General features: G+C 41.5%; 1 protein-coding gene across 2 annotated transcripts in view; it reads left to right on the top strand.

Annotated features, from left to right (window-relative positions):
- The window catches only part of dntt (deoxynucleotidyltransferase, terminal), a 92,590-nt gene that overhangs the window by 47,190 nt on the left and 30,006 nt on the right, over positions 1 to 15,394 (top strand). For both annotated transcript variants that reach the window (XM_084735726.1, XM_084735725.1), the window contains exons 9-10: positions 7,050 to 7,298; positions 7,722 to 7,805. In XM_084735726.1, coding sequence (XP_084591852.1) covers positions 7,050 to 7,298; positions 7,722 to 7,805 — 333 coding nt within the window. The remainder of the gene's footprint in view (positions 1 to 7,049; positions 7,299 to 7,721; positions 7,806 to 15,394) is intronic.

Genomic DNA, 15,394 nt, shown 5'->3' with positions numbered 1-15,394 from the left:
AGCATGTGTTCAAACACAGTACCACCAACGCAGCTTTTGTACTGAACGCTCACTAAGACACTAGAAAATACAAAAGAGCCATTAGTCACCCTGAATAAAATAGCTTCACTGAGTAAAATAGAAACACTGCCCCCAACTTTTTTTTTTTTTTTTTTACAGTGTAGTCAGTGTTGGGCAAGTTACTCAGGAAGTGTAATAAATTACTTTTTACTTATTACTCCTTTGAAAAGCAATACTACATCACTACATTACGATTAGGATACATTACTTGTTACATTACTATAATACTTTCGCACTTTGTTAGCGCCCACAAAGCCTTTGTTGTTAGCTGTTAGCAGGTGTTGGCTGTGGCAAAGTAGAACTGCGGACACTGAATTTCGTGTGTGGGGTGCACCAGGTCATAAATATCAACTTTCTGATTAATAGTGGATGGGTCACAGAAAGAGAGAGAGGCTGTGTGCATCTTAATCCACAAGGTAAGTATAAATACAGTTTTTAGTTTTGCTACTTGAATGTCCCATGTATTTGCTGCTATGTGCGTGGAAGTGAATCATGCACATGCACAAATCATTAATGTAAACTGTTAAAAAAAATAAAAAGGTAATATAGCCTACAAAGATGGGTAGAGCTGCAGGTGCAGGTATCTAAATTAGGGAAAATAGCACACTTGGGTGGGTGGCAGGTGGATGATTAACGCAGGCATGTGGACTGGGATGAACTCAGGGCCCATTCACGCATACAAATCACATAATCACATTACTTGGATTTGCTAATTTAATAATAATATAATATAATATTTTGAAAATTGTGATCCCTTACAGTATGTGTTACTGTGAAAAGTAATAATTTAACAGTAACTGAGTAATGCATTACTGCCCAGCCTTGGTAGTCATGCTGCAAAGAGACAGCAGAAGTGATTGCGGTGACCAGTAACAAACCGCTAATGTTCTTTAATTTAGATATGACATGTTTGTATTGTGGTAAGATGCAGTTCTTAAATAGTCAGGAATCTGAAACAAGTCTTTTAAGATAACTACGCCAAACACAGGTTATTGCAGTGAGTCTGTTATTCACTGATGACACACCAGTCACAACAATGAGATTATGTCTGCTGAAATGTTTATCGAGACAGCTGATTTTCTTTTCATAGAACATGATGTTATGCCAGAACTGGATCTTTAAAGGCCATTGCAAATACATTATGGACAACATCAATGCACATGGCATTCTGTAACAACCAAAAACAAGGGAGAAGATGTGCAAGGACTTTTTCTTTGTCAAGACAGTTTTCTCCCTCAGATAAATGCGCAGTTGGAGAGGGTCATGAGAGGAGACAAGTGTTTGATGAAGAGCAGGACTGCGATGTCTAGCCTAGCTGTCGGCTTCTTTTTGTCATCACTGGGTTTAAAAATAAATCCCTCTGTCCCCTCTTCCATCCACACCTTCACATGCCTCCACTTCTTCGGCGGTCCATCCTGACGATAATTGCCTCCTACTTACTGTACGCTATCGCGGGGACCTCTCACCACTTGCAGCCACTTATTCTCACTATAGGTAGAGGGAACTAGGTGAAGGTGTGAAAGTGTGTGTGAATGTGCGAGGATAAGGAGGTGGAATGGATGTGAGACAGTGAATTAGGCGGCTAGGGCAGGTGTTAAAAAGGCTTTAGGAGGCTAAGAAGGGACAGCGTGATACTACCGGAAGCTCTCTTCTCAGCCTGCTGCGTGCAATAGGGATGCAGAGGGGACGGGTCTGTAGGGACGAGGACACAAGAGACAATGATTAAGTGGAGGTAGCAGAGGTTGACTCTAAGTCGTGTAACCTTGTCATCTGCAATCAAGCCCCCGGGGGCCCACGTGTCTTCACTCAGGCCTAATATCACAGGCAGTCCCTACACCCCCCCTTCAGCACCCCTCTTCAGCCTGCAGGGAGTTAAAAATACATCTATCTAGAAACGTCCTTGTAAAAACGGGTTCATCATTTTTTCTCGCCCCCCTCCTGCTGATATTCTGAAAGCATAACTTGGGGGCAGAGGCAAGGTCAGCCACCAGCTTCTGTGGCAGACAGATGAGATTCAGCTTGGCCCTGGTAATAGCAACGGAGAGACGGAGAGGGCCATGTTTCATCCTCCATCCATCTATCATCTCTGTCTCTAAATACTGTATAAGTGCAAGCTGAGCTCTGTATGCATTGCCACCATTATAATATCATTCAGCTCAGGCTTTATTGTTCTGCATTTGGTCTGAGTCAATGTGGTTAGGGATCGGAGAGTTTTCCCTTTGGTTGAATAACTGATTCAGGCGGTGCTGCCCATACAACTGAGGTTATTTTGCAGTCACAGTGAGTTAGTCACTTTGAGATCTAAATAAAATCTGAGGAGTAAGGGCTACTTTGACTGACATTGAGAGGACACACATGCAGACACACAAACTTCTGCACTTTAATTTCAGCAATCAGTCTCTTTCATGCCGGCAAAGCTCTGAATCAAAGTCAAAGCACAGCTGAAATGGTCCTGGCTAACACACACTAATCTGCGACTTGAAGGCGAGTTTTGAAGTCCCTTTCTGCGAGTCAGAGAGAATGTGAGATGAGATCAGAGCGCCTCGTGTCCCTGACAACGCCGTGCTCATCTTCTGGATGCAGGTGGTTCTGCTGGCTGCTGAGGCCACTCATCTCACTCTCTTAAGAAAAGACCCTGAGTAAATAGTCAAATCGAAAAAATAAAAGCTCAGCTGTTAGATCACAATTTCAAAAGTCGTGTTCTCGTGACTTTTTTTTTTCAGTGCTCAGAGGCAAAGCTTCAGGGGAAAGATTATCTTCCCGCTGTCCTCCTCTGTAATTCCCTCTGTAAACAGTTCTGGTGGAATAAGCTTACTCTCAGATGCTCGCTGACATTACCTGCTGCGTGGGAGATGATTACAGAGCGCTATTGGGCTAAACAGCCCCCGGCGATGCTGAGACGGGGAACTTCATGACATCCTGTTTTTATGGTGGATTTGTGAGTGTATGTGTGTCAGACAGAAAGAGAGAGACTGAGAGAAAGCAGTGCGGCTGCGATACGTGTGTAGGCGGGAGGGCCACAAACCTCATTGAGCGAAGGGCATCCATATCCAGGTACTTAATGGTCTGTGCAACTGTCATCATAACTCATTAATACTTTTCTCTGAAGACATCAAAATGATTCAGGGCTGAAAGAAATGCACTGCCAGGAGGGACCGAAATCTCCGCCAGAATAAGAAGTGACCTACATTTGCAGCCTCGCGCATGAGATGGGTTGCAGACCTTCTCCCACAACTTGTCTCAAGTGTGGCTCGCGGGGATTTTAATTTCAGATTAGTCAGTGTTTAACTGCTTTTATGCTGTCATTCTGGCCTCATTATCTAAGTGGGGACTGTCACTGCCTTTAGCTAAGCTATTACTGAACGTAAAGGGAACTTTAAGAATCGCTCTCCCTGCCTATTATTGGAAGGTGAATGGTTATCTGTAATTGTGGAGGGAGAGCATTCCAGAGGTGCAGCAGAGGGCGACATCAAGATTTTTTTTCCTGCAATCGCATGACAAATGTGCCGACCCTGAAGATAATTAGTGTGGAAAAAGTGAGGAGTGGGCTGATGTTTTCTTTGAGGTATGGTTGTGGCTACGAGACACCTACGATGGCTGCTCAACAGCCACAGCTTCAACTATGAATGTAATTATTATTATAATTACTGCCCTAATTAAAAAAAAAATTGGAATGCTATGTAAACTTTAAATAAATAAAAATAGAATGCAATTATCTGCAAATCCTTTTGGACCCATACTCAATTCAGTACTGTACAAGATATTTAATATTCAAAGTGATAAACTATATTGGTTTTTGTAATTATACACTGATATCTGCAACACAATCCAAAACATTTGAGGCGGGGACATGTGTTACATTACCTTTTCCTTTAACAACACTCAGTAAGTGTTTAAAAACTGTGGATGCTAATTGTTTTGAAAGCAGTAGCCTTTTCCATTGTAAATGGCTCTTACCAGAACATGACAGCATGGGGCTTTCATTTTGGCTTGGAGGGCCAACTGGGCTCATAAAGAGTATGGTCTGGACCTACTCTATATAAAAAATGCCCTGCAAAAACTTTGTCATGATTTGGTGCTAAAAAAATAAAAATTTAATTCACCTGAATTGAATGTTCTCCCCGTGTGTCAATCAAGGTTCTCACCATCACCACCTCAGCTCTCTCTGTGCCTTCTGGGACATGCTGTCCTCATTTGATAGCTTGTGCAGGTCGTCGGTCAGGCAGGACTGTTTAGTAGTGGCTATTCTGGTTATGCTGACAAGGTGTTTAATGCTTTGTGATTAACCTCAGTCATTGGCTGGACAGGCAGAGTGGCTGCTCGCTGCACTGGCTTCCCCAATTATTGCTCTTTAAGGAGAGTGCAGCAGATTTATGGCCAGTGAGAGGAGAGTAGTATCCCAACAATTACGCCGGGCGCTAGAATTAAATTGACAATTTGTAATCTTAATCGCCTTAACACTCCTGCATCCAGGGAGAGGCATAATCAGGCAGGGCGAAGCCCTGAGGAAATCAATTCAAAGACGCTCTGTCTTCTTCCTCTCTCTCCTTTTCTGTCTTTCCTGCTATCTCCTCGTCTACCTATTTCTCACTTTCTCTTACAGGTTGAACGCTTTATTCTCTAACTTCTCTTGCACTCACTCCATTTCACTCTTCTACACTTACAGCTTTGTTTCTCATCAGTGCCCACCTCTCCTTCTCTCTCTCTCTTCAACACACTGACATCTTACTTGGCAGAGATTTCCATTATCTAAGGAGTGGAACCATTTACCAGGGAATGAGCTTCAGCCATCTAGTATGGCTGACTGGAGGCTTGTCTCTATTGGATCTAACACTCAGCCATCCTCTTTTTTCACCACCCCAGGCTCAAATTAGACTGATGACAAGTCTGAGCAGATGTTCACACAGTGGTCCATGTCCTGTTACTGACGTCCATAGTCCTATGGACAGCTCTGTTCTCAGCCATGACAAAAGTTGCAGTTGTTATTTCAAGCTTAATTTAACCAATCAAGTTGAGTTTACTCTTGATTTAATCAGTGAGCAGATTTCATTAGAGGGAAAAATCTGGCATTTTTCATGTGGGTGTCCAGTCAGTGTTGATGGTATAAATATAGTCAACTGAAGCAATAAATTCCTTAGTGCTGCTTTATTGACTGAGTGCTTGTGCTGCAAAATCTGCTGTAGGATTGTACATCAGCTGTAGGCACTAGGATAGTGATAACACAGCAACATGGCCATGGGAGTCACAAGTTCGCCACAATGCATCCTGGTACACGTAGGCACAGCTGCACAGCTCGGTGAGCAGGAAAATTCAGGCGATCACCAAAATTATTAAGATCCATTCTCTAGAGACTCACGTACGTCTGTACCAAACAGTTGATGTGATATTTCAGACTGGACAAAAGTAATGGACATTCCAGCTGACAGGCCACCATTACAATTCCCAGAGCTATGCCACTGGAATGGCTAATAAGTGTAAAAATGTGCCAAACAACAATTAATGTAGATATTCACAGTCAGTATATCACCAAGTTAACAAGAGGGTTTGGACTCTTCCCTTGAAAAACTTAAAAAAAAGAAGACCCAACCACCCAGAGAATTTCTCTCATTCAAAATTTCGCTCACTATTTCAAGGAGGCAAATATCCAATCTTGTTTAAAGAAACATGACCTTGACTCAACCATTTAAATTCCTTCAAGCCTGCATCTAAGCTGCCTTTTATCTCCAACATTATGAAAAACCTGTTTTTTTTTTTTAAGAAAGTTGCAGTGCTAAAAGAAAGTAATAACATTCTGTTGGAACTGCAGTCAAGTTTCTGTTAGAACCACAGCAGCGAAACTATCTTGAGATTTTAAATTAACTTACATGAGGACTCCAGGAAGAGGGAGGTGCTCTGTGATGGGGCTGCTGCATTAAATTACAGCATTTGGCTACAAATGATCCCAAAGTTTTGTTTAAAGTAAGCAGCTGGCTTTTCAGTGGCTGCATTCTCACCCTACCTGTCAGAATGAGTGACTCCGGTATACTTAAAGGCTTAAGTGTAGGTCAGACACTGGGAGCAATAGTCATCCTGCCTGCCAGACTGACAATATTCAGCCAGTTCTTCCATAAAAGACCTGTTACTTAAATATATTTATGAAAATTACATCACTTTGTGGCAGATGTTCAGGATTGAATTATCCAACTTTCTGCAGTTTATCTGTGATAATAGAGAAGTTGTTTTAATTGCTTGGACAAAAGTGAATCTATTGGTCTCCTAACAAATAACATCAGGCCATGCATTAAACATTTTACTGTAATTGTGTTTTTGATCGAAGTTGAAACCTTTAGCAGTATTACAGTAACTGAGTCTTTTAAATTTTAAAAATGAAATGCTTCCTGCCAGTCACTGACAGAGACATAATCACGCAGTCCTTTCATATCCTCTTAGCCTAATTACTGTAATGCTAACAAGGTATGACTCAAGTCTGGCAAAATCTTCTGTGCTTTTCATTTGGACTAAGAGACCACATTACTCCAAATGTGGCGTCCTTACTTTTGTGCCAGTTTTGGAATTGATGAGTAGAGTTTTTCGATATGTTTAAGGTTGATCCACACCTTGCTTACAGATTATACTTCAGCACTTGTAATCATCTGAGCCAGTGTGCAGGCTCTGGTCCTCCTCTCGCCTGCTCTGAAGTCTGGGCTGAAGATGAAAGGTGACCGGCTTTTTTGCTGACAGGGCCCCTGGGTGCTCACTTGAGGAAGCTAGACTGGCTGTCCTCCTTAAAGCCACTTGCCAGGACCCATGCGAAAAGGCCTTTTCGTAACCTCAGTTGCATGACATAATTTAATGTTTCTATTTAAGATATAAATTATAAAAGAATATTTTTTAAAAATTGTTATAGAGAATATGTTATGGGCTCGTGTATCTTTTGTATTTAAAAAGATCTTAATCTATAAAATTTCTACTAATATCTCTACCAAAATCCATTGTCCTCTCTTTACCAGGGCATTCTGCTGTACACTGACTACCAGGCATCCACCTTTGATGCGTCAAAGCTTCCCAGTCACAAGTTCGAAGCGATGGACCACTTTGCAAAGTGCTTCCTGATCCTGAGGCTGGAGAGCAGCCAAGTGGAGGGGGGTCTCCACACTGCCGAGGGGGACAGCAGGGGCTGGAGGGCAGTGCGCGTCGACTTGGTGTCGCCACCTATTGATCGTTACGCCTTTGCGCTCCTGGGCTGGTCCGGCTCCCGGGTATGACGGATTATTCACACTTAATGGCAGTGAGCAGTAGCTGCAGATCAAATCCATGGATTAAAAAAGAAAATGTAGAATTTACTGTATTTCCTGAATCATTTGTCTGTGCTTGCCAACATCTTGTAACAAAAATGTTGCTTGGACACAAGAAGAACATCAAAGTCAAGGTCCAGGTAGTCTTTATTTAGCCAAAATGAAACTTGAAACTTGAAAGGTATGAAAGAATAATACAAAGTCATATGCAAGTGTATAATATAAAAATATCAGTAATGTCTGATATAAAATACCTTCTTTCTTATGGGATAAATCAGTATGAAGTCTTTCAGGAAGAAGAAATGCATTCATTTCCTTTCAATGCCATAAAAACAGGCAAGTAAAACAGCTATTTGGTTTCAGACTATTGATTCTTTTCTTCCACAGCAGTTTGAAAGAGACCTGAGGAGGTTCGCTCGAATGGAGCGGCAGATGCTTTTGGACAACCACTGCCTGTATGACAAAAACAAGGTACTTAGTGCAGCATTAGCTACACACACAACAACAACACACACAACTGATTATTTTGTTAATCAGCTTTTAACATGCAAAAAGATATAATTTATATTTACACTAGCAGTGTGGCTATATTTTAACATACCAACACTGGTCAAACTTTTTTCTTCAGTGCAGAATACCTCAACACAGATTGATGAACTGTGGTTCAGACTGATTTATGCTATGAGATAATTAAAACACTCACAGTTGGCTGCAATTAGTCACTCTGGCTATTTAGAGCTACAAAATGTAGGCTTAATTGCAAAATGCCATTTAGTGTCAAATGCTCATCAGTTTCTTTGGTAAACTCAAATTCATGTTTTAGATGCAATGTGCTCCAGTTGTAAGTTTTCACAGCACAGAGTATGAAGTATGACAACTTCACACGAAACTACTTAAACTACTCCTGCAGTGTGATCCACTTTTCTGCTTTCCAGCATGTTCCAAACACTGATAGTTTCTGCAAAAAAATGACAAATAATGCAAAAAAATATATAACCAACCCACCACTAGATTCAAATGGAAGGAGAGTATTTATTCAAATAATTTTACTGAGAATATGCGTTTTGAATTTGATAGTGGATTTTGAGCTGAGTATCACTTTGTATGTTTGTACTAAACTGGAACTTACTACGTCTATTGCTGCAGGCACAAAGCGTTATGACCTGCATGTTTAGCAAACTTATTCAAAATGGATGAGAAAGAGCGAGTCATTGCAGATTGCATTTATCTCTTTAGGTTTAATTTGCTACTTCCTTTAGGTGTGAGATGCTTTTCTTTCTGCATATTCACTACAATTAATATAAACCTGAGGCATTTCATTGTGGCATTGTGGTGATGGGATTTTCTTTCTTGTTGCAACCTTTTTCTGAATATAGGCAGTTTATCTAGACTTCTTTTGACTGGGACAGTCCAACTGGGACCTTGAGGTGGTATGAAGTATACACACTCACTTGCACTATTTATAATAAAACAGTTTTATTTTTATGATTCATTATTTAGTCACCCATTTGCTGTACATAGTTTCTTGTGTTGTTTTTTGTTTTTGTGAGTAGCATTAAGGGAAATCCAAGGAGCCAGGAGGGGGGGCTGGGGGCTGCGATTTAAGAGATGTACAGTAGGTGGCAATTCAGAGGTCTTGAACCAGGCTACTCTCTTGCTTTCCTCTCTAAGTGCCCGCTAGTTAAACTTTAAAACCAAGTCCACCAGCAGTGGGTGCAAAGGCCATTTGATCAGTGTTTTCCACAGAGTCTATACCGTCTGGTGGGATTTGCTACACCACCCTCTCTCTTAATGTGTGTGTATTAATCTCGATAGTAAAATACTGCCAAAGGTTTCTCCCTCAAAGGTTTTTATACTATATTAGGGTTGATGTTTTGGAAAGCATGAGAAAACTTTGACAAATTATCTCAAATTATTTGGTTCAATATGTGTTTCCACTCTGAGTGAGCAGAGGGGTGATACTGGAGCGAGAACAACATTTTTAATTATACCACAGTGCTTAGTGGGAGGTGGGCAGGGTTTGGTGGGTTGGATGCAGTGTTACGCTCCACTGCACACACTCACAAATGAATGCACCGTGTATGTGGCTGCAGCAGAGTGAGTTGAGTGAATAAAACACATCTTAATTTTTCAATGTATGAAAGCTCAAGCTTGTTAATGTAAATGTAATTACATTGGGGAGTTCAAGGTTCATTTACACATTTCCAAATTAAATAAACAGAATCTTACCTTATACAGTTGTATAAAGGCAAACAGAAAGGGAAAGGAAGTCTATTTATAGCATAATTCATGCAATTTAATAACCAATTAACTCTTTGTTTACATACAATACAGGAGCTAATTAGGTTTTGTTTAGAAACACTCCGCCTTTGTTGGAATGATGTACTTAATTGGCTTCAGGAGGGATATAACAGTGGGTATGTGTGTTTTCATCCACTAGTTCAGAGTCTCATGCAGCGGTGGTATTGTCACTATCTTAAGACTGGCTGTCATAACTGGTAACTTCTGACAAAGTCAGACCTTGAGTCTTGGCACATGAGATATATTTAGTCATGCAGAGAAGTAATTTTCCTCATATGACAATCAGCTTTGACAACAGGTGTGATGAGCTGCGAGGCAGAGGTGACAGGTGGCAGCCATTTTTACATATTGCATGCAGAGAGCAACAAGTAAGGGTGGATGATTATCAGGTAATATAATTAAGATTCAGCTAACTGAACCTAACAAATCCAAGTTAGTTTGATATGTGTTGGATCAGTTATGCCACTTGCAGTCTTTGTATTAAATCCAAGTCTTTGTAAGTTGTACATCAGCTGAAATTGCACAAGCTCAGCTTTCTTTTATCTACACGACTCTCTGATTTACAGCTATCAGACAGTGAAATACACTCCTGAAAGCACAAGTGCGTGAGTGTAAACTTAAAAAAGATTGACAGGACTCTTCAACTGAAGGACTCAATTATTCAGCAGGGAAAAGTTTATAGTACTGACAAGACGACAACGGAAATTCCAGGGAACCATCCATCTTTGTGACAGCCATCTCCGTAGCTCGTGTTTATCCTATCCTTGCGACTGTTCATTGCATCCTGTAAAGCAGCCCCAACTCATTTCCAATGCATAAGGCAGAGCGCCTGAGTTGCGAGCGGAGCGGGACAAGGGTGTAAGGCGTATCAGCGCGTGGATCGACAGGGGAGACACCCTGTCACCGCGATGTCCCGTCAGCTGCTCCCCGGGGACAGAGGTCAGAGTCGGCGGGATCACTGGGTGGCAGCTTCCTGACAGATATTATACACAACCAGCCAACTCAGATGGTGTTTATTCAAATGCAAGGGCAGAGCCAGGCTTGCTGACAGTGCAGCCATCCGTGCATTGGAGTGGGCAGGGGGGAATCACACACCAACACACACTCATTCGCACAGGAACCTTGCGTGTGTTTGCTGGAGTTTGGTGCGGCGAGAAGGTATGTCAAGCACTCCGAAGAAAAGCAGATCCTATAAAGTGAGAAGGATGAGGAAATGAGACCACAACAGGAGATTTACAGCAGACAACTATCAGCCTGTTGGAGATTTAAAAGTGCAGGAAGAGGCCAAACTACTTATGCACGCACACTCACTCCCTTAAGCAGCGCCATCACTTCCCGGGCTAGTTTCAAGGTCAGCAGAAAGCTTAGTGGGGTACATTCAGACCAAATCGCACAACAGTATGACCCGTTTTTCATTCTCCGCTCCACATCACAGCCATAATTAACGTAATGAAGATCAATTAACTGTCCCGGCGTCTGTCCTGTCACTCCCTGCACACAACGCTGACTCTTCCCTCTGTTCACTCCTGCTTCACCGCGGGCAAGAGAGGAGGAGCGTCGCCCCATTAATTGGCTCGACGTATGGCTGAGGACAGTGAGATAATGGCGCTTTCATCTTTTTCATGTCCCTTCTAATTGGCCAGCAGTTTTGGAGACATTCGGCGTTGCTCATGTGACTCGTGTCAGAGAAACAGAGGGGCGATGAGGACTGATGTCTGATTAAAGGCAAGACATCCCAGCTAAGGACCAAAGGCGGTCATTTAGAGGACTTTAATCTTGTGGGCTTCAGAGAGGCTCTCAATGGACACAAGCTGGTCTCCATCTTATTATAAATTGCTTCAAAAAAGATTAGAGGGCTATACTCAAGCTAATGATCTCCTCCCAATTAAGAACAGGCTCAGGGGGAATTGTTGAGCTGTTGTGGGAGGGGACTTGTCAACTGTCGCACAGGGACACAATGACTTATGGTTCATGAGCACCAAACATGTTGCCATTTTGAAGGATTTGCTGTAATTCGTTTTGCTTGCACAGGTGAAAATGATGTCATTTGAACACAGGTGACACCAAAGGAACAGCAGTGGAATGGCTGAAAGTGCAGGTTGTGGGTCCATAGTGGGAGCATTATCCAAACCAATTACAGGGAATGACCCCACAGCACAAGGCTTTATGGGTGTCAGGAGATGAGTGTTGACAGCTGAAGTTCCTCATGCTCATAAAGCCTCGCATAACAAAATGAAAAGACTATAACCTGAGATGAGAATATGTACTCCTTGAAAGAAAACACAGATATATTGAGATGCTAAGCTACGTTTTGTTTTTGCCTCCACCCTTTTCCCCTCTGGTTTCCTTCTTGCTGCTAAATCCTCGAAACTGGCAGGATGACAGATCACCAAAACTGTAGCTACTATTTTACCAGATGGTCCAGGGAAATAAGGAGCCCCGAGAAGAAGCTAAATCACAAACTGAAAGTCCATTTTGCGTTTTCTCTTTATTGGAAGAACCATTAGGATTAGGCCATTTGTCAGAGGGCCAGTTTTCACACAGAATGACAACAACAGAGTTGTCGTTTTGCTCTTTTTAACTGTTATTCAATTCTCACATACAGATGTGGCCAGAAACTGAAAACACCAGAATGCTGGTCTCCAAAGTGGCATCAATCGAGTGTGTTGCACATGTTTGAAGGTCTTTATTTGCATTTTATTTTACAGTTACACTTGTAAGACCTAACAAGCCGTACTTTGTATGAAATTACATGAAAACCAAAAATGTTCTTTATTAGACAATTAACAAACACAAATCAGAAGCTAAATAAGACATAACAAGCTGTTTTTGTATCAAATTAGACAAAAACTAGAAATAATAAATTCTTTATTAGACCTGTATTAGACTTTACAGTAATTAGGGGTACATTACAACAGAACTGTACCGTAGACTGAAGTGTATTGTTTCCTGCTGTGAAGGGTCTAATATTGTCTAATTAAGAACATAATTTTGCTTGCTTTTGTCTAATTTAATACAAAGACCAGCTTGCTTTAAGTCTTTGGGGTTTTGGATTGTTGGTCCTACAAAGCAAGAAATTTGAAGATGGGCTTCGGGAAACTGTCCTGGTAATTTTTCGCTAGTTCCTGACATTTTATAGACTAAACAATTAATTAGTTCATCTGAAAAAATAATTGCTGGATTAATACATAATTTAAACTTGCAACAACAGACTTTTCTGCCACTTGGAGGCATCTATACATCATCTATACATCCAGCTGTTAATGAGCATCATATCTATTGGAGATAATTGCACGTCCAGCATCCACTGTTCTTTTAACTTCATTTTTGTCTCTACCAACTCCTGAGAGAAAGATGGGTCTCTTTAATTGCTTAATGCTCCACTGTGTTCACCCTCACTGCATCTCTCTGCTGTTTGGTGCTGAGCAGGTAGTGTACAGTAGGTTTTTAAAGATTTTTCTCTGAAAACAGCTGCCTGCTGTGGCTGAAAATGACACTGTGAACCAAAACAGTAAACAATGAGCTGAATCTCAGTATAAAGCTCTTGGAAAGCTGAGGGAAGCTGCAGATTCTAGTGATAATTCTCTGAAGGTTCATCACTATGAAAGACCCCTTTGGCTTTGTCATTGTTTGTCTGTGACAATGATTTGTTATTGATGATGAAAATAGTTGTCAGCTGCAGTATTATGTCCTCCTTTAGTTACAATGGCAACTAGTGCCTGCTTACTGTATGAATGACTGTTGTATACAAATTGAAAAATAGGCCTTTTTCAGTGACAATACTTGTCATAGTAAGAAAAAGCACAGGTGCTACTTATAACATTAATGACAGCACTATACAAGCCATTACAGTGTGACAGTGAGCCAGCATGAACAATAGACCTTTTTCACAGCGGCCGTATGAAAAAGAATGAAATAAGAGGCTAAACACAGGTGTTACCATTGACACTAATTATGGTCCCATTCCATTTACTGCAGTAGAGCCTTTCCAGTAGGCCAACATGTACTTAACCTGAACAACACACCCTCATACCTACACTACAGAAAAGCTTGATTGCCAGCGACTCTCAAAATGTTACCGCAGTCATGTGTTTGGTTAGGTTTAAGCATGAAAACTATTTGGGCTGGTTTTGACATTCATCATGGGTTGGGTTATATGTCATGTGACCGAAGTGATGTCATTCATGCATCAGAAGTCACATACATAATGAAAATTCAAACTTTAAATAACTCCACGCTGACATTTTGTTGAACACAGTGTGGACTTTCTTGTTCTTTATACTTCCCCTGTCGTACGTGAATTAGATGCAGTGTGCAAAGTTAGTATTCATTCAGTCCAATTTCAATTGCTCACCTGGTGCAAAGAAGAATTTACTTCCTGGTTATACGACCCACTGAATATGCACAGCAGTGTTTCTTCCCTTGCTCCCACCTGCAAGGTCCCACTTGGCCCACAGACTTAATGATGTGATGACGTTAAAGATTTTTATATCATTTTTCTCAGCTCAAGTCTGAGGCGTCCAGTCAACAGTTTTGTGGATGTCTCTTTCATAATAGTGTATGAGGGAAAATGCTTTTTGGGCTGTAGAGGATTTTTTTCGCTGCAATGCCGTGAGAGGACACTGGAAAAAATTAGATGCAAAGCGGAGCAGCAATGCCCTATCTAGGTTTATATAATACATCTGTGGTTGGAATAAACTGCTTGCAGACTCAACCTAGACTAACTGTGATTACTGTGAAAAAAGTCCATACCAGGACCATGAAACTGAAGCAGCTAAGTGGAATTCATCCAACATTCGTTTTATTATTTACACCTGTGGTTTTCATACTGTGACATGTCAGAATGTCTCGTGAAAGTAACCTCCTCTTATAGTTTCTGGGTAATTAGATAGTATGAACTCTGATGTAGTGACTTTTTGTCACCCAAAGGACCCAAATTCAGATCTTGGTTCGTGTAGTTTCTCTATAAAAATTCCTGCTGTTTATTTTTTAAATAAAGAAGTCACAGAGTCAGTTGGGTTTATTTGTAATTGGTCTCTCTGAACTGAAATGCACTAAACACCAAATTGCAAGCATGAAATCCTTTGCACCCTGGTGTGATCAATATGACTGCACCTCCTCTGTCAGGTTTGGGTTGGGACGCCCTGCTAGCAATAACTGACATCTAGGCGTCCTCTGAAAATACTCTGCTGACTTGTAGTGCCACAGGCACTTACAACCAGCATCAGTATCCAGCCACCACAGTTGAATTTTAACTGAAGTGCAGGTCTGAGGGAGTGGTGTCGGCAGGGGGAGGTGGACTCTCTCTCTCTGTGTGTGTGTGTGTGTGTGTGTGTGTGTGTGTGTGTGTGTGTGTGTGTGTGTGTGTGTGTGTGTGTGTGTGTGTGTCCTTTGCTGTAAGTCTGAAGGTTTGTGATAATTAATATGTGTAGTGGGCTTGATGAATGAGGACAGGTGGAGGATTTCATCATGCCTAGACAGACTGACTCCCTCCCCGGGCAGGAGGGATCCATGACCTGCCCAACACCTCGAAAAAACCCCACACCCCTCTATGTGTGGCAGGATCTACCCTTGAAACTCTGTGTGTTTGTGTGTGTGTGTGTGTGTATGTGTGTGTGTGCAGCTCAGGTGTTCCCAGGCTGCAAACCAAAGTACACCTGGTAAAACTGTGTTCATGTAAATGCAATTCACTGCCGTTTGTTCTGCCTATTTTGTGCATACTTTCTCATACCCAGTGCACAAAGTGTGTTATATACTGT

This window comes from Lutjanus erythropterus, chromosome 14 (assembly GCF_056507025.1).
Source record: "Lutjanus erythropterus isolate fLutEry1 chromosome 14, fLutEry1.hap2, whole genome shotgun sequence".
Taxonomy (NCBI): domain Eukaryota; kingdom Metazoa; phylum Chordata; class Actinopteri; order Lutjaniformes; family Lutjanidae; genus Lutjanus; species Lutjanus erythropterus.
Note: the sequence above shows the minus strand (reverse complement) of the source record. Positions and strands in the feature narration are given on the sequence as shown.